Source organism: Lutra lutra, chromosome X, assembly GCF_902655055.1.
Source record: "Lutra lutra chromosome X, mLutLut1.2, whole genome shotgun sequence".
Taxonomy (NCBI): domain Eukaryota; kingdom Metazoa; phylum Chordata; class Mammalia; order Carnivora; family Mustelidae; genus Lutra; species Lutra lutra.
The window spans coordinates 74867337-74893768 of NC_062296.1; the positions used below are offsets into that span (position 1 = coordinate 74867337).

General features: G+C 37.0%; 1 protein-coding gene across 1 annotated transcript in view; it reads right to left on the reverse strand.

The window, feature by feature from the left end:
* The window catches only part of IL1RAPL1 (interleukin 1 receptor accessory protein like 1), a 1432909-nt gene that overhangs the window by 616185 nt on the left and 790292 nt on the right, over positions 1–26432 (reverse strand). Inside the window, exons 4-5 of the mRNA XM_047716257.1 lie at positions 12812–12998; positions 8598–8751 (exon numbers count right to left, since the gene is read on the reverse strand). Coding sequence (XP_047572213.1) covers positions 8598–8751; positions 12812–12998 — 341 coding nt within the window. The remainder of the gene's footprint in view (positions 1–8597; positions 8752–12811; positions 12999–26432) is intronic.

Here is a 26432-nt window from a genome sequence, read left to right on the forward strand (position 1 = left end):
TTCTAGCCGGGCTTGAAAAAGGCATGGAAGATATTAAAGCAACCCTCTCGGGAGATATAAAAGCCCTTTCTGGAGAAATAAAAGAACTAAAATCTAACCAAGTTGAACTCAAAAAACTATTAATGAGGTGCAACCAAAAATGGAGGCTATCACTGCTAGGATAAATGAGGCAGAAGAAAGAATTAGCGATATAGAAGACCAAATGACAGAGAATAAAGAAAGAGGGAGCAAAAGAGGGACAAACAGCTACTGGACCATGAGGGGAGAATTCGAGAGATAAGTGACACCATAAGACGAAACAACATTAGAATAATTGGGATTCCAGAAGAAGAGGAAACAGAGAGGGGAGCAGAAGGTATGTTGGAGAGAATTATTGGAGAGAATTTCCCCAATATGGCAAAGGGAACAAGCATCAAAATCCAGGAGGTTCAGAGAACCCCCCTCAAAATCAATAAGAATAGGTCCACACCCCGTCACCTAATAGTAAAATTGACAAGTCTTAGTGACAAAGAAAAGATCCTGAAAGCAGCCCGGGAAAAGAAGTCTGTAACGTACAATGGTAAAAATATTAGATTGGCAGCAGACTTATCCACAGAGACCTGGCAGGCCAGAAAGAGCTGGCATGATATATTCAGAGTACTAAATGAGAAAAACATGCAGCCAAGAATACTATATCCAGCTAGGCTATCATTGAAAATAGAAGGAGAGATTAAAAGCTTCCAGGACAAACAAAAACTGAAAGAATTTGCAAATACCAAACCAGCTCTACAGGAAATATTGAAAGGGGTCCTCTAAGAAAAGAGAGACCCTAAAAGTAGTAGATCAGAAAGAAACAGAGACAATATACAATAACAGTCACCTTACAGGCAATACAATGGCACTAAATTCATATCTCTCAGTACTTACCCTGAATGTTAATGGGCTAAATGCCCCAATCAAAAGACACAGGGTATCAGAATGGATAAAAAAAACAAAACCCATCTATATGTTGCCTACAAGAAACTCATCTTAAACCCGAAGACACCTCCAGGTTTAAAGTGAGGGGGTGGAAAAGAATTTACCATGCTAATGGACATCAGAAGAAAGCAGGAGTGGCAATCCTTATAGCAGATCAATTAGATTTTAAGCCAAAGACTATAATAAGAGATGAGGAAGGACACTATATCATACTCAAAGGAACTGTCCAACAAGAAGATCTAACAATTTTAAATATCTATGCCCCTAACGTGGGAGCAGCCAACTATATAAACCAATTAATAACAAAATCAAAGAAACACATCGACAAGAATACAATAATAGTAGGGGATTTTAACACTCCCCTCACTGAAATGGACAGATCATCCAAGCAAAAGATCAACAAGGAAATCAAGGCCTTAAATGACACACTGGACCAGATGGACATCACAGATCTATTCAGAACATTTCATCCCAAAGCAACAGAATACACATTCTTCTCTAGTGCACATGGAACATTCTCCAGAATAGATCACATTCTTGGTCCTAAATCAAGTCTCAACCGGTATCAAAAGATTGGGATCATTCCCTGCATATTTTCAGCCCACAATGCTCTAAAGCTAGAACTCAATAACAAGAGGAAAATTGGAAAGAACCCAAATACATGGAGACTAAACAGCATCCTTCTAAAGAATGAATGGGTCAACCAGGAAATTAAAGAAGAATTGAAAAAATTTATGGAAACAAATGATAATGAAAACACAATGGTTCAGAATCTGTGGGACACAACAAAGGCAGTCCTGAGAGGAAAATATATAGCGGTACAAGCCTTTGACAAGAAACAAGAAAGGTCTCAGGTATACAACCTAACCCTACACCTAAAGGAGCTGGAGAAAGAACAAGAAAGAAACCCTAAACCCAGCAGGAGAAGAGAAATCATAAAGATCAGAGCAGAAATCAATGAAATAGAAACCAAAAAAAACAATAGAACAAATCAACGAAACTAGGAGCTGGTTCTTTGAAAGAATTAATAAGGTTGATAAACTGCTGGCCAGACTTATCAAAAAAAAAAAAAAAAAAAAAGAGAAAGGACCCAAATAAATAAAATCATGAATGAAAGAGGAGAGATCACAACGAACACCAAAGAAGTACAGACAATTATAAGAACATACTATGAGCAACTCTACGCCAACAAATTTGACAATCTGGAAGAAATGGATGCATTCCTAGAGACATATAAACTACCACAACTGGGGGCGCCTGGGTGGCTCAGTGGGTTAGGCTGCTGCCTTCAGCTCAGGTCATGATCTCAGGGTCCTGGGATTGGGCCTCGCATCGGCTCTCTGCTCAGCGGGGAGCCTGCTTCCTCCTCTCTCTCTGCCTGCCTCTCTGCCTGCTTGTGATCTCTCTGTCAAATAAATAAATAAAATCTTTAAAAAAAAAAAAGCTATAAAAAAAACCAAAAACAAAAACAAAACCTACCACAACTGAACCAGGAAGAAATATAAAGCCTGAACAGACCCATAACCAGTAAGGAGATTGAAACAGTCATCAAAAATCTCCAAACAAACAAAAGCCCAGGGCCAGACGGCTTCCCGGGGGAATTCTACCAAACATTTAAAGAAGAACTAATTCCTATTAACCTGAAACTGTTCCAAAAAATAGAAATAGAAGGAAAACTTCCAAACTCATTTTATGAGGCCAGCATCACCTTGATCCCAAAACCAGACAAGGATCCCATCAAAAAAGAGAACTACAGACCAATATCCTTGATGAACACAGATGCAAAAATTCTCGCCAAAATACTAGCCAATAGGATTCAACAGTACATTAAAAGGATTATTCACCACGACCAAGTGGGATTTATTCCAGGGCTGCAAGGCTGGTTCAACATCCGCAAATCAATCAATGTGACACAACACATTAAGAAAAGAAAGAACAAGAATCATATGATACTCTCCATAGATGCTGAAAAAGCATTTGACAAAGTACTGCATCCCTTCCTGATCAAAACTCTTCAAAGTGTAGGGATAGAGGGCACATACCTCAATATTATCAAAGCCATCTATGAAAAACCCACCGCAAATATCATTCTCAATGGAGAAAAACTGAAAGCTTTTCCGCTAAGGTCAGGAACACGGCAGGGATGTCCGTTATCACCACTGCTATTCAACATAGTACTAGAAGTCCTAGCCTCAGCAATCAGACAACAAAAGGAAATTAAAGGCATCCAAATAGGCAAAGAAGAAGTCAAACTATCACTCTTCGCAGATGATATGATACTATATGTGGAAAACCCAAAAGACTCCACTCCAAAACTGCTAGAACTTGTCCAGGAATTCAGTAAAGTGTCAGGATATAAAATCAATGCACAGAAATCAGTTGCATTTCTCTACACCAACAACAAGACAGAAGAAAGAGAAATTAAGGAGTCCATCCCATTTACAATTGCACCCAAAACTATAAGATACCTAGGAATAAACCTAACCAAAGAGACTAAGAATCTATACTCAGAAAACTATAAAGTACTCATGACAGAAATTGAGGAAGACACAAAGAAATGGAAAAATGTTCCATGCTCCTGGATTGGAAGAATAAATATTGTGAAAATGTCTATGCTACCTAAAGCAATCTACACATTTAATGCAATTCCTATCAAAGTACCATCCATTTTTTTCAAAGAAATGGAACAAATAATCCTAAAATTTATATGGAATCAGAAAAGACCTCAAATAGCCAAAGGAATATTGAAAAAGAAAGCCAAAGTTGGTGGCATCACAATTCCGGACTTTAAGCTCTATTACAAAGCTGTCATCATCAAGACAGCATGGTACTGGCACAAAAAAAGACACATAGATCAATGGAACAGAATAGAGGGCCCAGAAATAGACCCTCAACTCTATGGTCAACTGATCTTTGACAAAGCAGGAAAGAATGTCCAATGGAAAAAAGACGGCCTCTTCAATAAATGGTGTTGGGAAAATTGGACAGCCACATACAGAAAAATGAAATTGGATCATTTCCTTACACCACACACGAAAATAGACTCAAAATGGATGAAGGATCTCAATGTGAGAAAGGAATCCATCAAAATCCTCGAGGAGAACACAGGCAGCAACCTCTTCGACCTCAGCCGCAGCAACATCTTCCTAGGAACATCACCAAAGGCAAGGGAAGCAAGGGCAAAAATGAACTTTTGGGATTTTATCAAGATCAAAAGCTTTTACACAGCAAAGGAAACAGTGAACAAAACCAAAAGACAACTGACAGAATGGGAGAAGATATTTGCAAATGACATATCAGATAAAGGGCTAGTGTCCAAAATCTATAAAGAACTTAGCAAACTCAACACCCAAAGAACAAAGAATCCAATCAAGAAATGGGCAGAGGACATGAACAGACATTTCTGCAAAGAAGACATCCAGATGGCCAACAGACACATGAAAAAGTGCTCCACATCACTCGGCATCAGGGAAATACAAATCAAAACCACAATGAGATATCACCTCACACCAGTCAGAATGGCTAAAATTAACAAGTCAGGAAATGACAGATGCTGGCGAGGATGCGGAGAAAGGGGAACTCTCCTACACTGTGGGTGGGAATGCAAGCTGGTGCAACCACTCTGGAAAACAGCATGGAGGTTCCTCAAAATGTTGAAAATAGAACTACCCTATGACCCAGCAATTGCACTACTGGGTATTTACCCTAAAGATACAAACGTAGTGATCCAAAGGGGCACGTGCACCTGAATGTTTATAGCAGCAATGTCTACAATAGCCAAACTATGGAAAGAACCTAGATGTCCATCAACAGACGAATGGATAAAGAAGATGTGGTATATATACACAATGGAATACTATGCAGCCATCAAAAGAAATGAAATCTTGCCATTTGCGACGACGTAGATGGAACTAGAGGGTATCATGCTTAGCGAAATAAGTCAATCGGAGAAAGACAACTATCATATGATCTCCCTGATATGAGGGAGAGGAGATGCAACATGGGGGGTTAAGGGGGTAGGAGAAGAATAAATGTAACAAGATGGGATTGGGAGGGAGACAAACCATAAGTGACTCTTAATCTCACAAAACAAACTGAGGGTTGATGGGGGGAGGGGGTTGGGGGGGGGTGGGGTTATGGATATTGGGGAGGGTATGTGCTATGGTGAGTGCTGTGAAGTGTGTAAACTTGGCGATTCGCAGACCTGTATCCCTGGGGATAAAAATATATGTTTATAAAATTAAAATTTAAAAAAAAAAGACATTTTTCTCACTGAAAGTAACTCATATTCTCGTGGAAGGACAGGAGCATCAACAGTGACAATGCAATGTGGTAGATGCCACAAGGGGTATTATAAAATTCTCCATGCTACCAAGGCACCAAGCACCACATGCCTCCAAACAAAGGGAACATTTTAGCTATTCCTTGAAGGATGAGTAAGAATCAGCCTTGTGACAATGCATAAGGAAAAGCATTCCAGAAGGAGCACCCCAGGAGTAAGGGCCCAGAGGGAGGATATTTGGAAAACGGTAAAAACTTCAGTGTTTAGAGAAGAGGGTGGAGGCTACAGATGATGCTGAAACATCTTAAATTTTTAAAAAAAAGTAATGTTGAAAGTATACCAACAGTGATGAGCAGGTTTATTATTTTTTCACTGTGATCTCTTTCCTTTTATTTAATTTAAAAAATATTTATTTGACAAAGAGAGGGAGTGAGACAGAGAGAGAGAGAGCGAGCAGATAGAGAAAAAGAGCAGGGGGAGAGGCAGAGGGAGAGGGACAGGCAGACTCCCCACTCAGCAGGGATTCCAAGACTCTAGGAGCCAAAGTCTGACACTTAACCAACTGAGCCACCCAGTCACCCTAAGTAGTGTTTTCCTAAACCACTACTTCACTTAAGTAGACACACAAACTTTTAGTAAGTGAAGGATCTCCCATAAAAGCTCACAATACTGCCTGCACATTTAGCTAATTTATCTAAAAATTTCCTTTTCTCTTCATATATGGAATTATTTATTTTAAAGAAACACAGTCTAACACATCTTAAAACATTTATCATCAGCTAATGCACATCCACTAAAATGAAATGATACCATACCTTGCGTAATATTTACATTAAATACAATATGATCACGGTATGCAGAAATTAAGATAAAAAACACTGGTTAATTATCATCCAGAGAAATTCCCACCTTTGCAGCTTTAGTAAGATACAATTTGGATTCTAAGAGTTGTTGTTTAAATTGGCTATGGGCCACATTTATAGTCACACTAGATCAAGGTTATGAAAAAGATCTTTCTAATAGGCTTGTTAATACTTAAAATGTATTCTAATACATATCATTTTTAATTATTGGTCATGGAGTTCTCCCATTCACCCAAAATTTCATATATGTATGAAACTTGGCTTCATAACTTAGATGTCCAAATTAATGTCACCAGTAAGGCTGCTTGAATTAGAGGTATTCAGGATAATCATTTGAATGAAAATTTTCATTAAAACTTTCACCTACTTCCTCTTAGACAATACAGAATAGTTTTCCCCTCTTTTCAAGTAAAGAAAAAGAGATATTTTGAAGAAATTAAGTTAGGAAAATATAGTAGCCCTGGGTAGCATTTAGAAGAAAACAATTCTATTATTGATTATACAAAATAGCCTTATTTAAGTTATTTCATCATTGGGGACCCAGTTTCTAGTCTCTGTAAGATTTTTTTCATCACCTCTTAATAGATGTGGTTTATATTTTTAAAGATTTTATTTATTTATTTGACAGAGTGAAAGAGACAGCAAGAGAGACACACAAGAGTGGGAGAGGGAGAAGCAGGCTTCCCACTGAGCAGGGAGCCTGGTACGGAACTCTGGACTCAATCCCAGAACCCTGAGATCATGACCCGAGATGAAGGCAGAAGCTTAATGGCTGAGCTACCCAGGTGCTCCTAGATAGCAGTTTAGTATCCTAATGTTTCTAGAAAAGGAAGAGGTGTGCTTATCAAGGATTAGCTTTATATCCCAAAGAATAAAGACTAGAAATATATTCTATATTCCTTATGCAATAGATTTTTTAGTGTATTTTTAAATTCCTTCATCTCTATACCTACTCTTGGAAAAATGTACTTCAGCATAGATTGAAAGCAAAAAATTAATAATAAAAACCTAAATATTTATTGCAAAGGGAACTCAAGTATAAACAGCTATATTTTTCACTGTTCCATGAAAAAGACAGGGAGGTAGAATGATAAAGTTTTAAATGTAATTTTCTATACAGAAACCTATTAAACACAGCAAAACTGAAAACCAAACTACTTATAAATCACACAAATGCATACTATATGTACACAATGTAAGGCTGAATGCATGTTTACTATTTAAATATATCATATATTGCAAGTGGCAATTATTTACTGGGCCTAATATTTATCAAAGTCATTACCAAAGAGTACCAAATTTTAACCAAATTTTCTTTAGATCAGAATAATTACGATTCATCAGAAGGATTTCTTGAAATTGTAGTTTTTAAATCTAAATATATCATAATTTCAAAGTTTGAAAGAAAGACAATTATTATAAGATGAAGGTGACTACCACGAAACACTTTTCATATACAGGAAAATTATATAAAGTGAATGAATGAACAAATGAAAATCTCTTTGAAGTATATGGTATCCTTTGTCAACTTATTTGTATATATTTCGTAAATATTATTGTGCAAAAAGTCACTTAGAAGAATCTCAGTAAGATGAGAAAAATGTCTCTAACTCCCTAATATTGCTCTTATTTATCCCCACCTTTTTTCCTCTTGGAACCACTTTTAGAGATTCAAACCATAAAGCAAAAAAAGGGTATGAAAACAATATGTTACAAGACATAAAATGACCATAATGTACATTTGGATATAATTGGGTATTATACAAACTGATTTCATTCAGCTTATGTTACCTCATTAGATCCTTGCAAAACTCCTATGAACTATACAAGACAAATTTTACCATTGCCATTTTATACATGAAGAAACTGATATTGTGAAGGTTGTGCTAAGTCCAGTAAGGCCACGTGACTAGTGAGCTGTAAATTCATGATTATAGACAGAGTTCTGAATCTTCTTATGCCCTTCTACCTTAGCAACCAGAGACAGGAATGACATCATTCACTGCATCTCATGCAATTATTCAATTATTTCCCCTGCAATTATGTTATTTTCAAGTTCATGAGAACTCATATGTCAGATTTATAGAAAGGAAAATCAATAAAATAGTAATTTTTCTTATTTGGAGCAAAACAGGAAGACAGAGGTAGATGTCATACCTTCTATTTCAACACCTTAGAAAATGTTCCCCAAATTGAAAACATTACAAAATATAAGCATAATTTTCTAAAAATGTGAACTCATTATTTCAAATACTTTAAAAGCTAACATTCTATAATTCCCTAAGCATATTTTCTTTAACCTTTCAAATGTATTTCAGCACAAGATGATTTAAAAACAAGGAGGAATAAATTTAACCTTATAGGAATCCACTCAGCTATTTGGTTAAGTACTTTTTTCATTGCATAGATTTGAAAAAATCAATGTATAGCACAAAAAGTAAACTTAAAATGATAGTTTCGTTACTTGCAAATGAAATACTGAAGACTATGATTACCTGTAACAGTTAATTCAGTAGTTCGTCTCACAACAAAGCCTCCATATTTTAATTCACAGGTGTAATTTCCGATGTCATCTTCTCTGACTTCTCTTATAAGCAACGTATCTCTTTTGAATACAATACTTGGCCTCCATGTTTTTGTCCTACATTCCTGCATGAAAAACACAGATTTTCTGTAGTAAGTACAATAACTGAGAAACAGAGAAGAGTATTTTAAATAAATAACCCCAAAGCTTCTAAATTTATATTTTAAAGGGCTAAAGAGTTTGAGATTAATTCTAAAAATTTTCATACTTCTCCACATCTCATGGAGATCAGGTACCTCAGTTTGAAAAGAGGTTTTCTAGTAAGAGTCATTTTTTTAAGATAGAGAGCGCAGGTGCTTGTGTTGGGGAGGGGCAAAGGAAGAGGGGGAGAGGGGAGAGAGAATCCTAAGGAGGCTTTACATGAGGCTCCACACTGGGCTTAATCTCAGGACCATTAGATCATGACCTGAGCCAAATGCTTAACCAACTGACCCACTCAGGTGTCCCTAGCAAGTGTCAATTTATTTACTTCTAAGATTAGTTTGTCTAAATCAGATATACATTGATTTCTTACACTGTTGGTGGGAATGCAAGTTGGTGCAGCCAACTTCTTAAGGAATCTTAATGAAGCCAATTTCTTAAGGAATCTCCTTAAGGAGATTCCTTAGTGAAAAGAAGGGCCATCTGTACCCCAACATTCATAGCAACAATGGCCACAGTCGCCAAACTGTGGAAAGAACCAAGATGTCCTTCAATGGACGAATGGATAAAGAAGATATGGTCCATATATGCAATGGAGTATTATGCCTCTATCAGAAAGGATGAATACCCAACTTTTGTATCAACATGGATGGGACTGGAAAAGATTATGCCGAATAAAATAAGTCAAGCAGAGAGAGTCAATTATCATATGGTTTCACTTATTTGTGGAGCATAAGGAATAACACAGAAGACATTGGGAGATAGAGAGGAGAAGTGAGTGGTGGGAAATTGGAGGGGGAGACAAACCATGAGAGACTGTGGACTCTGAGAAACCAACTGAGGGTTTTGGAGGGGAGAGGCGTTGGGAGTTTGGTGAGCCTGGTAGTAAGTATTATGGAGGGCATGTATCGCATGGAGCATTGGGTGTGGTGCATAAACAATGAATTTTGGAACACTGAAAAAATAAAATTAAATAAAATTTTTGAAAAAGAAGATATAATAAAAAGGACTCTTGTTAAGATTACTCCTAACATCATTTTTAGAAGCAAATACTCCAAATTTGTTGACTGTGAAATTAACCATCTTGACACTTGATACTGAAAGCATAAAATATAAGATATATTATTTAGGTATAAAGTAGAAAAATTAATTCTGTAGCAGAAAATGCTTCTATTTCAGTATTTAAATCTTTTAATATTACATTTAGAAAAAAATTCTCTCCCTTTATAGCATGCACATTCTACAATTTGTGAAAGAAATGGCCAACATGTCTTTATGGTCTTTACAGTACCATAAACATCTATTTTCATTGTTGATGGGTCTAACAAATTATGGGCTCTAAATTAAGCTTTAGATTTTAATGACGTTGGCTCAGAAGCTTTCTCTTTTTGCCAGAACAGAAGTCTATTTCCTTTAGCCAGATTTGAAATCAATGCCATGAGGATAAAATAGCTTTAAGCCCTCTGACACTGTTCAGAGGTATTATTTCTAAAAAAATATTTTGCCAAATCAAATTTTTCCGGACTATTATTTTGATTATGTGGTTCAATGTCTTCATATACATGGAAGAGAGTTATCTGGTTATTTCAGACCAAAAAATACATCTTATATATCCTCATATTAGTTGCATAAACTGTCATAATTGCAAAAGCTTTTATATATATATATACACACATATATATATGTGTGAGAATGTATATATATATGTATATGTATGTATACATATATACTTATATATGTATACATATATGTATACATGTATACATATACATATATACACACACACACAAACACATTCTCACACAAATATATATAATGAATACAGAATATATATCGTCTTAACTATGGAAAAAATTTTGGATTATTGCAAGACTTTCAAGTTCCATACATACTGCATTTCGACCCATCACTCCACTAGTGACAGTCTTTATAGCTTAAGTTCACAATGACTGGGTTGATGGTGGAAACATGACTAAAGGAGCAATGTGAGGCCAGCCATTTTAAATATTGAGGGTGTGTGTGTGTGTGTGCATGTGTGTGTGCATGTGTAGAAGACAAATGTACATACATGACTACTAGAAAAACATCTGTTCTTAGATACTTTGAGTTAAACTCCCCTAATATCTCTTGTCTTTGAGGCAATCATCAGGGTTTGCTAAGAATCTACTTGTGGAAAGCAGCCAAACCACTGAGAATTGGGGTGAGACATACACAATTCAAAAAAGGAGGAAAAGTAAATCTCATCTGTGCAGAAACAGAGATTAGTAGGGCTAATACTTGAGGGCTGTTTGACAGTGTCTAGGATAGAAATTCAATGGAAAGGTAGAAAAATATTTCAGTAGTCCCTTTGACATTTTGAATCCTCCATTGCTTGTTATCAAGAATCAAAATTTGTGGAGCATAACAAATAGCATGGAGGACAAGGGGAGATGGAGAGGAGAAGGGAGTTGAGGGAAATTGGAAGGGGAGGTGAACCATGAGAGACTATGGACTCTGAAAAACAATCTGAGGGTTTTGAAGGGGCAGGGGGTGGGAGGTTGGGGGAACCAGATGGTGGGTATTAGAGAGGGCACGGATTGCATGGAGCCCTGGGTGTGGTGCAAAAACAATGAATACTGTTACGCTGAAAATAAATTTTAAAAATTAAAAAAAAAAAGGAGGGCATTTGATGAAATGGGTACTGGGTGTTATATGCAACTGATGAATCACTAAATTCTATTTCTGAAACTAATAATATACTATATGTTAATTAAATTGAATTTAAATGAAAAATAAAATTCTTAAGAAATAAAAAAAAAAGAATCAAAATTAAGTCTTACTCAGAGTAGGGCATTGCTAATTATAGCAAATCCTTTAAAAATTGTTAAAGATTTGGGGCACCTGGGTGGCTCAGTGGGTTAAAGCCTCTGCCTTCAGCCCAGGCCATGATCCCAGGGTCCTAGGATCGAGCCCCTAATCGGGCTCTCTGCTCAGCAGGGAGCCTGCTTCCTCCTCTCTCTCTCTCTCTCTGCCTGTCTCTCCACCTACTTGTGATCTCTTTCTGTCAAATAAATAAATAAAATCTTTTTAAAAATTGTTAAAGATTTGTTTCTTTTTTAATTTCTCATAACTTTTGAACTCATGACATAGTGGTATCGGTAGATCTAGTTACTAAGAGGTCATGCTTCCTACATCCCTATTTCCGGGGAGTTGAACAAAGCAAATTTTCTACTAGTACTCTTTAAATCATGGATATAATATTCCAGAAAAATATTCATAGCAGCTATATTGTATTTCTTGATTACACTCAATGACAAAAATTTCTTTGATGGTATAAATAAGCTGAAGGGTATGTTCTCATCTTAAAATTCAGAAAAAGTCAATTATATGATAGGAAGGACAAGGGTTGGATTATTCTCCTTAAGTCTGAAGATTCTTTTGTTTTTTGAGAAAAAGTTATCTAGCACTATTTTTATAATGTTATGAATTTCCCTCAGGTTTTTAAAAATATATATGCTTTTATATGAAAAGGATTGGAATATACACAAAGATACTTCCATTAAACAGAACATTTTAATAAAGCCATTGTACTATTTTTTCATAGAAGTAAATCAATCCTTTCTTTGTTTGAAAACATTAGGAGTGTTTATATGAAGAGCTCTGAAAGGAATGCTTAATGTATTCTAGTTCCTGAATTATCAACCACAGATTATAATGGACTTGAAAGAACAGTATAAACTAGCTATGAACATAAACACAACAGCCTATTGCAGTACACCAGTACACCAGTATTTGTATCACCAGTACAAATATCACCAGTACAAATACCAACTAGCATTTATCAAAGATATTGCTTTGAAATCTTATAATGACCAGCACAACCTGCTATAGTATTTCAGGAAGATAGAGTTTAACTTCATCATACCCATAAAACTTTTTATCCAACTAGTCCAACAATAAGATACACATTAATCTATAAGGAAGAAAATCATGCACAATACATACCTTATACCATAGGATTTCAGGTTCTCTGGTTGGTAGTAAAAAATCTTCGATGTCACGGCATGAAATTTCCTTGCTTTTGCTAAGTTCAGCTTTGTCAAAGTATTTCATTTTGGAATTGTAGCAGAGTCCGGTGTCATTTTCACCCACTGTCAGCGAGATGGATACTTTCATGCAGTAAGTGGAGTTTCTGTAATGAAGCAGAATAAAGAGGTGGTCTGGTGTGAACAAAAAGTAAGTGCCACCAAGCAGTACATGTACTTCACTAAAACAGACAGACACAGAGACACAGAGAGAGACAGAGAGAGAAAGGAGGAGAGGGAGAGAGAAAAGAAAAAAAAACCCATTGATTAATTAATGTTAAGGTGTCATGGCTTAGTCCACAGGGCTCTCTTTTGTCACAAAGCTAAACAATGCTTAGTTCTGCAAAGCCATTTGTGTATTATTCAATTCTTAGAAAATAGTTTCATACTATATACAAGTGTGGTTTGAAAAAATGTTCAATAGGGATTTCTGTATCTAGAAAAGCAGAAAAAATAAAGGAAGATTTAGGTCAGGAAGTAAGTCAACCTTGGGTTTATGCTAAACTTGGCAAATTCAACAGAGAAGTAGGAAAATATAATGGATCAATTAAGCATAATGCAAGGAGAAGAATGAGGCTGCTCAATTCTTACAGTAATGGCTGTCTTGATAATTGGAGAGCTTATCGATGAATATGGGAAGAAAACAGTCCTGGATAAAAAAATACTGCAAGTTTTCTTATAAACTGTACTATTTCTGTTTGCTATTTATGTCTTTGGACATTCAGTGAATACTGCTATGGTTCAGGCATGGTGATGTAGGCAATGAGAATAAAGAGGAGCACAAATCATCAAATTCAAGGTTTTGTTCAGAATGTCTTACTTGGTAAGTGCCCAATGCCTCATTCGTATACTTGGCCATCAAAGTCCTGGAATTGAATTTTTTTAAGATTTTATTTATTTATTTATTTGACAGAGAGAGAGAGAGATCACAAGTAGGCAGAGAAGCAGGCAGAGAGAGAGGGGGAAGCAGGCTCCCCGTGGAGCAGAGAGCCCGATGTAGGGCTCGATCCCAGGACCCTGGGATCACGACCTGAGCCAAAGGCAGAGGTTTTAACCCACTAAGCCACCCAGGAACCCTTGGAATTGAATTTTACTGCTTACTATTTCTGTAACTTCAGGCAACTCATTTAATCCCTTGGGACCTTAGATGGGCAGTGGGACAACATGTGTCTGAGTATTAAATGTGATAGTGAATCAAAATCTGTTTGGCCTGTCACCAGTGCTCAGTAATGGTGGCTCTTCTCACTCCATACTGGTGTATCGAGATCACAGCCCCCAAGCCCTCCTCCTTATTCAGCCAAGATGTTTGATTTTAAGCAGCTCCTTGATTTAAATCCTTGCTTTTTTTTTTTAAATGACTATACGACATGATGAGAATCACCAGAAAATTGTTAGCTTGGTTATGGTATAATAAAAAATGTAGTTGGTCTTGGATCCTGGCACAGATTTCCTGAAAAATCTTAGAAATCACTGAGTGATAGGAGTGTCTTTTGCTATTCAAAGGGAGCTCCATCTAATCACCCTTGAGTTTATGTTAACCCTTGGGATGACCTCCCTAGAAAGCCTTGGGATGGGGCTTGTTACCAGAAAGATCAAGTGTGCAGAAGGTTGAAAGTTTTAACTGTATCCACTGACCTTCAGACAAGGGAGCAGTAATTTCAGGTTAAGTTCTGTAAAAACCATGGAACCAAAAAGATTTGATGAGTTTGGGTTAATGAACACATGGAGGTACTCGGAGGATGGCACGCCTGGAGATGGCACAGAAGTTCTGTGCCTCTTCCTCTACCCTATGCCACACACATCTCTTTCATCTGACCCAGTTATTTCTGTCCTTTGAAATATCCAACAGTAGTAAGTAAACTGTTTTCCTGAGTTGTGTGACCTGTTCTAGCAAATGATTGAATCCAAGGAGTGGATTGTGAGAACCTCTGATTTATAGTCAGTCTGTCACAAGCACAGGTGACAATCTGGACTTGCAATTGGTGTCTGAATATGAGGCAGGGGGCAGTGTTGTGGGATTGAGTCCTTAACCTGTGGGGTGTGATATTATCTCCAAGTAAATAGTATCAGAGTAGATGTGAACTGTAGCGTATCTGGCTGGTGTTGCAAAATTGCTAGGTGTGGGGGAAAAAAAAACACATACCTGGTGTCAGAAGTACTGAGAATAGGGGAGAAAAGTAGAGTTTTCCTTTATAGTTATTCAGCTTTATATTGGATAGCAAAGAAAATTGCCACAAAATTATTATGTAGACTTATTAAATGTGGATGTCTCTACCTTCATATGATAGCCTACAAGCAGATCTAAAATACTTTATAGGTTGGGGGTGTTCAGGTGTCATAGTTGGTTAAGCATTTGACTCTTGATTTCAGCTCTGGTCATGATCTCAGGGTTGTGAAATTGAGCCCATCATTGGGCTCCACACTGGGTGTGGAACTTGCTTAAGAGTCTCTCTTTCTTGTCCTCTGCCCCTCCCCATCCTCTCTCTCTCTCTCTTCCCCTTTAAAAATAAAATATAATAAAATAAAAAATTAAAATATTTCAGAGGTGAAACCCTTCACCTTTAAACAAAGTCAATCAGTAAAAAGGTCCTGGAAGAATGTGTTCAGAGATTTTGTTTGAATGATAAAATATATCCCCTGCACTCAGCTCCTCACAATCCAGAAGTGATGCACAATAGCTGAATTTCAATGTGATAAGCACTACAAAGAGCTACTGTGTGCTACCACAGCAGCATCAAAGAAAGAAACAAGACCTCAAAATTTGTGAGTCCTGGTTATCTTAAGGAACTAGTAAGAATATGGCAATTTTAACAAAGGCTCTTTCAGGAACAGTATACACAAATGCTTGAAGACATTCAACAACTTGATGTGGTTGAAGGAATTGCAAATAATTTGGTGTGGCAGAATTAGTTATAAAGGAATAGCAGGAACTGAGGCTGGAGGTCTGTGCAGAAGCTTGAAGGAGCAGCATGTAAGCCACAGCAGAATGTGGACTTTATACTAGTAAGTGAAAACATTTGGATTTTGGAAAGATGTTTCTGCTCAAAGTGAGAAAAATGATTTGGAGAGAACAGAGGACTAAGCACAGTGAGACAATAAGAAATCAACATCACTCATTCAGGAGAAAAATGGCAGCTCCAAAGGCAATGACCATTGATACAGAGAGGAGGAATCATGTTCAAATTATATTTAAGATAGTAGCAAAGGAAAGAGAGGTATCCAAGATGATGAAGAACTTCTCACAGATGAGTATATGAAACATAGAGCCAATCTCTCAGCATGGAAAATACAGAAAAAAGAAACAGCTTTGAGAGAAAAGAAAGTGCTAAATTTTAACTTGAGCTTCACACCCAAGTAGAAAAAATAGCCACTTTGGTTTTGCCAGAAATATTGCTCATGCATTATTTATTAATTTTACACCAGCACAGACTAGAGCATGCTCTTCATGGGCTCATTTTAAGATAATATTTTCAGGAAAAATAATTACCTAAGTTAAAGCAATTAACTATCATAGGACACATTCCAATGTGTAGTAAGAAAATATGCACGTTTTAGAACAATCCTGATATTGGTACACATTAGAATTCTTAAAGAACAGACTTTTCTAAGAAGTCAGTCAGTGAATTCTAAATGAACACTCCACACTAATCTATTAAACTCATGAGTCTTAGGTTTTTCTTCTCCTCAATTTATTGGTGTTGTTTGTTTTGTTTTTTTTCCTATACCTTCTTTAATCAAATGCCAGACATTTTTGATACAGATAGGGTTAAGAGCAAGATCTCCAAAACCCAGCTGTAAGAGGTTCAGATTCCAGCTGGATCACTCACTGCTTTTGAAAATCAGGGAAACTCAAATACATAAATAAAATATTTTAAAAAAGGGGGGTGCCTCGGTGGCTCAGTGGGTTAAGCCTCTGCCTTCGGCTCAGGTCATGATCTCAGGGTCCTGGGATTGAGTACCACGTCGGGCTCTCTGCTCAGCAGGGAGCCTGCTTCCTCCTCTCTGCCTGCCTCTCTGCCTGCTTGTGATCTCTGTCTGTCAAATACATAAATAAAATCTTAAAAAAAAAAGAGAATCAGGGAAACTTACTTGACTCCTTGGGCTTCCTTCTCCTCATGTGTATAAGGAGAAAATCATAACAAAGAACTCAGAGGTTGGTGTGGGAGTGAAGCATGTTAAAATCCGGAAAGAGCTTAGGGCAGGGCCAGTCATCCAGGAGCACTCAGGAAGTGTTAGATATTAAAATCAGTACTACATTCCCTCTCCCCCCCCCTTTTTTTTTTAGATTTCCATTTTCCAGTCCAGCCCCCCAGGGTTTGCTCAGAAGGCAGGTGAGCTAGACAACATGACCATGATGATGACTTTAGTTCTTTGGTGTTTAATTAGAGTCAGGCATAAGCATCCAGATAAATTCTTCTGTTTTTCATCTGGGATATCTGAGTGGGCTGGAGAAGACTGAGTAAACTTGATGAAAAATACAGACTCCCCACCTCAGCTGTCCACTTCTCCTTTTGTACAAATGCAACTGATCCCTAATTTCCAGAAAGTGGATCCATATGAGCACACTTCGGTATTCTTATTTTCCTGACTTTTATTTCACAACTCTGTGAGGTGACTGCTGATCTACAACTATCTGGTAATGTCTGAAATTCCAGACTCCCCAGGATAGCACTATTTCCAAATTACTTTCAATGTTTTAATACTTGTTTACTGTTTCTGTTCATCAGGAAGTGATTTAAAAAGCTAAAAACAAAGCAGCATCCAATGAACACTGTAGTCCTATTTACTGAGAAGAGCTAACCGGAAGCAAACAACTTGTGACACATTAATAAACTTGTGATCCCCCTAAGGGGAATTACACACCCTCAAAGTAAAGAGCACCATCCACCATTATGAAATCGACAGCACAGATTTAGCTATTGCACTGTGGCTCTGCACCATCAGGGAAATACTGTGTAATGGGGTAAATGGGGTAAGGTGAATGCTCCTACAGGATGGACAATGGAAATCATCAGTGCGTATTTACTCAGCTTCTGTTGTTGAGAACAGATGGGCTGCAATCTAGACAACAAGTTAAATAATGACTGCTGGTTTCCATGTTAATAAAATGGCTAGAAAGACAAGATATACATGTATGTGGTGGAAACAGTTCTTAGCTGAGAGTCAACACTAAATTGTCCTCTACAGGGAAGAAATGACATTATTGTGGATTAAAAAAAAAGACCTATTTCAACCACACTTCAGTAACAGTTAAAAATACAATTAATTAATTTCTAAAAAGACCTAGTATTCTCTGGCAGAGGTGACCTGCAGTACACGCCAATGATACAGAATGTATTGTAAAGACCAAAGTCATGCAGATTTCCTTTGTTTCACCTGCTGAAATTATAGCAAAGCAACCCAATGCCTAAAAAAGTGAATGACTTATCCAAGTTCTACTATCTTCTAACTTCTAATTCTATATGCTACTGGAGATCATTAGTGCTGGGTCAGCACACAAAAACTATTCATATATATATATATATATTTAAGACTATTTAAAACAAAAGAAAATTACTCACTCTTAACTCCTGGTTTTATTTGATTTTATACTCCCAAGGGATGTCTTCTAGAGAAAGGGAGAATGTGATATAACTTGAATTTCTTTGAAAATTTAGGTCTTTAAATGTCCCCAAGTTTAATAAGGACTAAAAGGGAGCAAGCGTCGGGTCTTTAAAAATATTTTTTTTTCCCAGCTCTTTCTACTAGGTACTTTTTACAAACTCACATACTTGTAAATGAGGTGGCTTGTGAAACGACTGCCTTAGAGTGCTGTCTTAAAAGGGAGGAAAACAACCATCTATCCTTAAAACAGTGTAAAGATTGAGAACTAACAAATATATTTGAACATAATCAAGAGGCAAATATGTGACAAATACAAAATGAAAATAACTTCTATAAGTACAGACTGTGGAAGTCAATACAGGTCACTGAAGTGCTCCACAGGTTTCTTAGAAGTTTACCACCTCAACATGGACAAGGGTTCTAAACTGGCATGCATGGGAATTATCACAGATTTAAAACTTCATCTTTTATAGGATGACCACATTGTACAACTATAGATCGAGGTGCAGAAAAGTGGGTGGTCCAGACAGGAGGTAAGAAAGAAAATGAGGTATAGAAGGCAACATTTGGGTATTACCTGATTAGCTAATAAAGTATGATAAAAAGCCCGTGATCTCACACCAAAGAGTAGTACAGTTACAATTACTCTATAATCATACCTGCTATGCCTGATACTGCATAGTGCTGAATATCTCTTTCCTACTCGAACAGAATTACCAGTAGCATGATTGTTAAATAGATCCTTTAAAAGCATCCCTAAACCCTTGACCTGTCTGTTAATTCTCAGGTCCCTGGGGAAAATAATAACATTGCCATAAAAGATGGAAATTTTTTCCCACAGTATGAAGTGCTGACCTTGATCAACAAGGGATTTGATCAACATTTTAAAAAAATTAAGTTATTCTCTGCTTCTCTATATTACATGGTCTACTCTAAAATTCATTGGTCATTTTTAAGGTCATATGCCTTTGCACAGAGATGTTTTGTAAAAATAAGAGCAGGCAGTATTTTTAAAGTGTTACAAATATTTGGGCATGGAAAGACAGCAGATCTGAAGGTTCCGTCTGTGCAGACCCGAGCAGAACTGAACTGTCTGGAAGGTGGTTCTCTGGCTGCAAATTTGCCCATAGTGTCTAAGCACAATTGTTAAAAATAAAGTGTTAGGAATCAAAAATGTAAGGGTTAGATTGTGGAGAAAAAAAAATCTTAGTTTGTTCAACCTTAAATATTCTTTGTTAGTTTATTTCTAATCTTAAAGCCTTCCATTTTTTCTGTCTTTAATTTTTTTTCTCTCCGTGCTTATGGTGATGCCTGAAGCTACACATGTGGCCCCTCTGTCATATCTTATCTTTCTTACACATATCATGCTTAGAGCTACTGGCACTATATGTGAAATGTGTTTGGATTAGGTTTTCTTTTGAGAAGAGCTCTGGAGGACCTATTGCTTTAACTGTGCTTGAAATCAGCCCTTGTAAAAAGATTACAGGGAGACCACTGAGCAAACAATAAGACTATAAATGCCAGTTTATTGCCTTCTCATTTGAAATTCTGTTTTCCAAAAATTTAACTGGTAAACTGAACTTTATCTACAGTCTTCTGCTAGCTATATATTCAAAATAATTGTCTTTGTCTTTTTTGGTGACAAGTCATTAATATAATTTTGCCATCTTTGTTTTTCTTGCCTAAGATTCCTGAAACATTAGAGTTGAGAAGATATTGATGTATGGAATTCTAGTCCAGTATTTCTCTGCCTGAGTTATTCTTGGGCATGAGGACTTTTGAACTTCACAGCTAGACCACATTGTCTCCTTCCTGACCTCTTCTTAAGTGAGGAGGAAAGAAGGAGACAGGCAAACAAAAATAACCTGCCCCTAAAGAAAACTGAGGCCCAGGATGTGAGTTCAAGGTCACATAAATTACAAATAATTTCTTCAAGAAATCCTGCCCATCTTATCCCTTTATTTTCCTCAAAACAATCTCAATCTCTAATCATTTATTTCCACTGATATTTGCTGCCTCCTCTGTTAATATGTATTCTCATAGTATATAAAATAAGGGAGTTATCTGTATGCGGTTTGGGTTCTTGGAGGCCTAATTTTTTTAAACAGGTAAACTGCATACAACATAAACTTAACCATTAACCATTTAAACATGTACAATTAAGCATCATTCAGTACATTCATAATGCTGTGCAACCTCTATCTAGTGCTATGACATTTTCATCATCCCCAAAAGAAACTCATAACTATTTGCAAGTACTCCCTAATTCCCCATTTCCACAGCCTCTAGCAACCATCAGTCTGCTTTCTGTCTTCACAGATTAGGTTATTAGGACTATTTCATATAAAGGGAATCACATAGAGTGTGGATGTGTGTGTGTGTGTGTGTGTGTGTGTGTGTGTGTGTGTGTGTGTTTGTCTGGCTTCTTTCACTTAGCATAATGTGTTCAAGGCTTACCCACATTGTAGTAAGCATCTGTACTTCACTCCCTTTTGTGGCGGATAGCCCAGTGTAGATATAACAATATAGTTCATAGAAAGAGTCTGGAAGTTTTCCTTCTGCTTCAATTTTTTGAAACAGCTTCAGGAGAATAGGTGTTATTTCTTCTTTGAAAGTTTGGTAGAATTCCCCAGGGAATCCATCAGGTCCTGGACTCTTGTTTTTTGGGAGGTTTTTGATCACTGCTTCAATCTCGTTACTAGATATCAGTCTATTTAGGTTGTTGATTTCTTCCTGGTTCAATTTTGGGAGTTTATAGTCTTCTAGGAATGCATCCATTTCATCTAGGTTGCTTAGCTTATTGGCATATAACTGTTGATAATAACTTCTGATGATTGTTTCTACTTCCTTGGTGTTAGTTGTGATCTCTCCCTTTTCATTCATAATTTTATTAATTTGGGCTTTCTCTCTTATCTTTTGGATTAGTGTGGCCAATGGTTTATTGATCTTATTGATTCTTTCAAAAAACCAGCTTCTAGTTTCATTGATACATTCTACTGTATCTCTGGTTTCTACCTCATTGATCTCAGCTCTAATCTTGATTATTTCCCTTCTTATGTGTGGAGTTGGTTTGATTTGTTGTTGATTCTCCAGTTCTTTAAGGTGTAAAGACAGCTGGTGTGTTCTGGATTTTTCAATTTTTTTGAGGGAGGCTTGGATGGCTATGTATTTCCCCCTTAGGACCGCCTTTGCTGTATCCCATAGGTTTTGGACCAAAGTGTCTTCATTCTCATTGGTTTCCATAAAATTGTTTCAGTTCTTCTTTGATCTCCTGGTTGATCCAAGCTTTCTTAAGCAAGGTGGTCTTTAGCTTCCAGGTGTTTGAGTTCCTTCTAAACTTTTCCTTGTGATTGAGCTCCAGTTTCAAAGCATTGTGATCTGAGAATATGCAGGGAATAATCTCAGTCTTTTGGTATCGGTTGAGTCCTGATTTGTGACCCAGTATGTGGTCTATTCTTGAGAAGCTTCCATGTGCACTTGAGAAGCATGAGTATTCTGTTGTTTTAGGGTGGAATGTTCTGTATATATCTATGAGGTCCATCTGGTCCAATGTGTCATTCAATGCTCTTGTTTCTTCATTGATTTTCTGCTTTGATGATCTATTTCTGAGAGAGGCGTGTTAAGACCTCCTACTATTAATGTATTCATATCAATATGACTCTTTATCTTGATTAACAGTTTTCTTATGTAATTGGCTGCTCCCATATTGGGGGCATATATATTTACAATTGTTAGATCATCTTGGTGGATAGTCCCTTTAAGAATTATGTAGTGTCCTTCTGTATTTCTGAGTACAGTCTTTAGATTAAAATCTAATTTATCTGATATGAGAATCACTACCCCAGCCTTCTTTTGAGGCCCATTGGCATGAAAGATGCTTCTCCATCCCTTCACTTTCAGTCTGGGTGTATCTTTAGGTTCAAAATGGGTCTCTTGTAGAGAACATATGGATGGGTCCTGTCGTTTTATCCAATCTGCAACCCTGTGCCATTTTATGGGCGCATTTAGGCCATTCACATTGAGAGTGATTATTGATAGATACGTTTTTATTGACATCGTGTTACCTTTGAAGTATTTCTTTCTGTAGATTGTCTCTATATTTCTGTTCAATGCTATTCTTAGGATTTTTCCTCTTTTATAGAACCCCCCTTAATATTTCCTGCAGTGTTGGCTTGGTGGTTACATACTCTTTTAAGCCTTGCTGGTCTTGGAAACTCTTTATCTCTCCATCCATTTTGAATGTCAGTCTTGCTGGATAAAGTATTCTTGGCTGCATGTTCTTCTCATTTAGTGCCCTGAATATATCTTGCCAGCCCTTTCTGGCTTTCCAGGTCTCTGTTCATTTGTACATGAGCAGATAGACCTTTGAGTTTGTTTCCACATTCTGGACACTGAAAATAATGCTGCTATGAGCATTCATGTAAAAGTATTTCTTTGAGTACCTTATTTCAATACTTTTGGGAATATACTTAGGGGTGGAAATGTTGGTCATATGGCTATTCCATGTTTAATTTTCTGACAAACCAAGCACTTCTTTTTTAATCCCTTAAGCTCTTTCTACCCTTCTGAATACCAGTTTCTGCTGGCACAGAAAAGAGGGAGACTAAGGCATTAGACAAATGTGTTCACTAACTACTGTGGTTAAATACTTACAAGGCCTAATGATTTTTTTAAGTTAAGTGCCTAGTACAGTGCCAGGCATAGAGCAGACACTCTCAATAAATATTTGTGAAATGAGTAAAAAAAAATAATTCTTTGTTAAGGTCTATATAGTTCTGATTACACTTCTTTGCTCAATCCCTTTAAACAACTCTCATCTACACCCTGCCAAATGAGTTTTTAATCCCTTTTTGATTATATCATTCTCTCATCATGTATGCAACAGACTTTCTTCTAACTGTAGTTGATCTCCTTGATTTGAAAGGTAAGAAAAAGGGAAAATAAATATATGAGCCACATTTGGGTCAGTTGTAAATCACTTTTTTTCTTGCCAAGAATAACCCAGGAAGCTTTTTTCTACAGTGAGCATAATAGTGCTTATGCTATTAAGTCTTCCTCCCAAGCTGTTGTAGAGAAGAGGTGACTGAGGATCCAGACATTGAGCTAATCCTACACCTTACCTCCTCATTTTAAAGTGAGGAGAAGACAGAGAACGACCAGAGATTGTTGTAATTTTACCCATTCACAAATACATTTTTCAGAGTTAGATCCATAACATATAAACATATGAAAACATGATTTTCCCCCTGCTGTATAGAAACTAACTATGGACAATGTCAGTAAACAGAACTTTTAATCAGTGGGGCTTCTTTCTTTCTTTCTTTCTTTCTTTTGCAAATACTTCTTTAAATATTTTCTAGATGTCATAGCAGCATATACATTATTCAGTTTTACTTTGTAGGTCAATATATTTGTAGTCAGAGATACAGAAGGACACTATATCATTCTTAAAGGGTTTATCCAACAAGAAGATCTAAAAATTGTAAATATCTACACCCCCAACATGGGAGCAGTCAACTACATAAGCCAAATGTTAATCAAAATAAAGAGACATACTGATAATAATACATTAATTGTAGGGGACCTTAACGCTCTGCTCTCAGCAATAGACAGATCATCTGAGCAGAAAACAACAAAGAAACAAGAGCTTTGAATGACACACTGGACCAGATGGACCTCATAGATATACACAGAACATTCCACCCTAAAACAACAAAACACTCTTTCTTCTCAAATGCACATGGAACTTTCTCCAGAATAGACCACATACTGGGTCACAAATCAGGTCTCAACTGATACCAAAAGACTGAGATTATACCCTGCATATTCTCAGACCACAATGCTTTGAAACTGGAACTCAATCATGAGAGAAAGTTTGGAAGAAATTCAAACACTTGGAAGTGAAGACCACCTTGTTCAAGAATGTTTGGATAAACCAGGAAATCAAAGAAGAACTTAAACAATTCATGGAAAATAATGAGAATGAAAACACATCAGTCCAAAACCTATGGGATATGGCAAAGGCAGTCCTAAGGGGGAAATACAAATCCATCCAAGCCTCATTCAACAAAATAGAAAAACCCCAAATATAAACACTATCTTTACACCTTAAAGAACTGGAGCATCAACAACAAATTAAGCCTAACCCATGCACAAGAAGAGAAATAATTAAGATTAGAGCAGAGATCGATGAATTAGAAACCATAAGTATAGTAGAACACATCAATAAAACTAGAAATTGGTTCTTTGAAATAATTAATAAGATCAATAAACCACTGGCCAGACTTACCCAAAAGAAAAGAGAAAGGACCCAAACTAATAAAATTATGAATGAGAGGGGAGAGATCATGACTAACACCAAGGAAATAGAAACATTCACTAGAAATTATTATTGGGAGAGGGAGGAGCAAGAGGGTGGAGGAGTAAGAGACCTAAAGATCATCTGGTCCCAGGAGTTCAGCTAGATAGTCATCAAACTATTCCGAATAACTACAAACTCAACAGGAGATTGAAGAGAAGAAGAGCAGCAATTCTACAAACAGAAAAGTGACCACTTTCTGGAAGTTAGTACGTGCGGAGAAGTGAATCTGAGGTGACATATGGGAAGAGAGAATGCGGGAGGAAGGGCGAGACACCAGCAAGTGATAGAGCACAAAATTAGAAGTTTTAGAAGTCTGCTCCACTGAGGGACGTCATTCCATAGGCAAAATGAAAGGGTGGAGCCCTCATTGGGCCAGTGTGGTCTCAGGACCCATGGGGTCACAAAAAGACCAGGGGTGTCTGAGTGTGGCAGAGCTTCCAGGTGTCAGAGCAGGGAAGCCAGCTGCAGAGACAGAGCCAAGGAGTGGACTCTCAGGTCAGGGTTACCTTAAACCATGATCCGAGGCACAGTAAGGCTACTGCTCTTTGAGCAGGTACCCCACTAGTGGCAGATACAGGGAGACCCCTCCTTCCTCCTCCGGGAGGAGTGATGCAGGAACATGCTGCAGGAATCTGCTGGGCTTGGAGACTCCAAACAGGGCCATGCACCAGAGATAGAAATGCTGGGTCACAGGCTGGGTGAGCACTGAGTGCAGCTGAAGACCAGGGAGATGGGAGGGATCGACTGCTTTTCTCTGAGGGCACACTGAGGAGTGGGGCCCCGAGCTCTCAGCACCTAAGGGGCCAGAGACTGGTAGGCTGCCATTTTCATTCTTGTCTTCTAAAGCTATCGAAAGCGTTCAGGGAAAGAAAAAAAAAAAAAAAACTACAAGAGCAAACTGGCAGATTACTTAACCTGGCCCCTGGAAAGACAGTGCAATTCTACCTCAGGCAAAGACATTTGTGAATCACTAAAACAGGCTCCTCTCCTAGAAGATCAACAAGAACATCCAACCAAGACCAAGTTCACTGATCAATGAGAACTGCAAAACTTCAGAGCTAGGGGAATACAGCACATAGAATTCATGGCTTCTTTCCCATGATTCTTTTATCTTACAAAGTTAAATTTTTAAATTTTAATTTGTTCTTATTCTATTTTTAAAAATTTTTCTTTCTTCCTATTTTAACATTTTTAATTGTATTTATTTTATTTTATCAATACCTTTTTAAAAATCTTTTAAAATTCTCATTGTACTAGTGAGATTATACCCTTCATTGTATTTAATCTTATTTTTTTGTATACATACATGTTTTGCTTTCTTTAAAATTTTGTGATACAGTTTCTTGTAACAGATCAAAACATACCCTAAATCTAGTGCATGACTTTGTTCTAGTCTCCAGCCTGATTACATTGTTTCCTCTTTTTTTCTCTTTAAACAACTTCTTATCAATTCCTTTTTTAGAATCTTTAAATTTACATCTTTACAATCATATTCCATCCCTTCATCATGTTTACCCCTATTGTTGTATATATATATGTTTTTCTTTCTTTAAAATTTTGGGAGGCAATTTCTTCT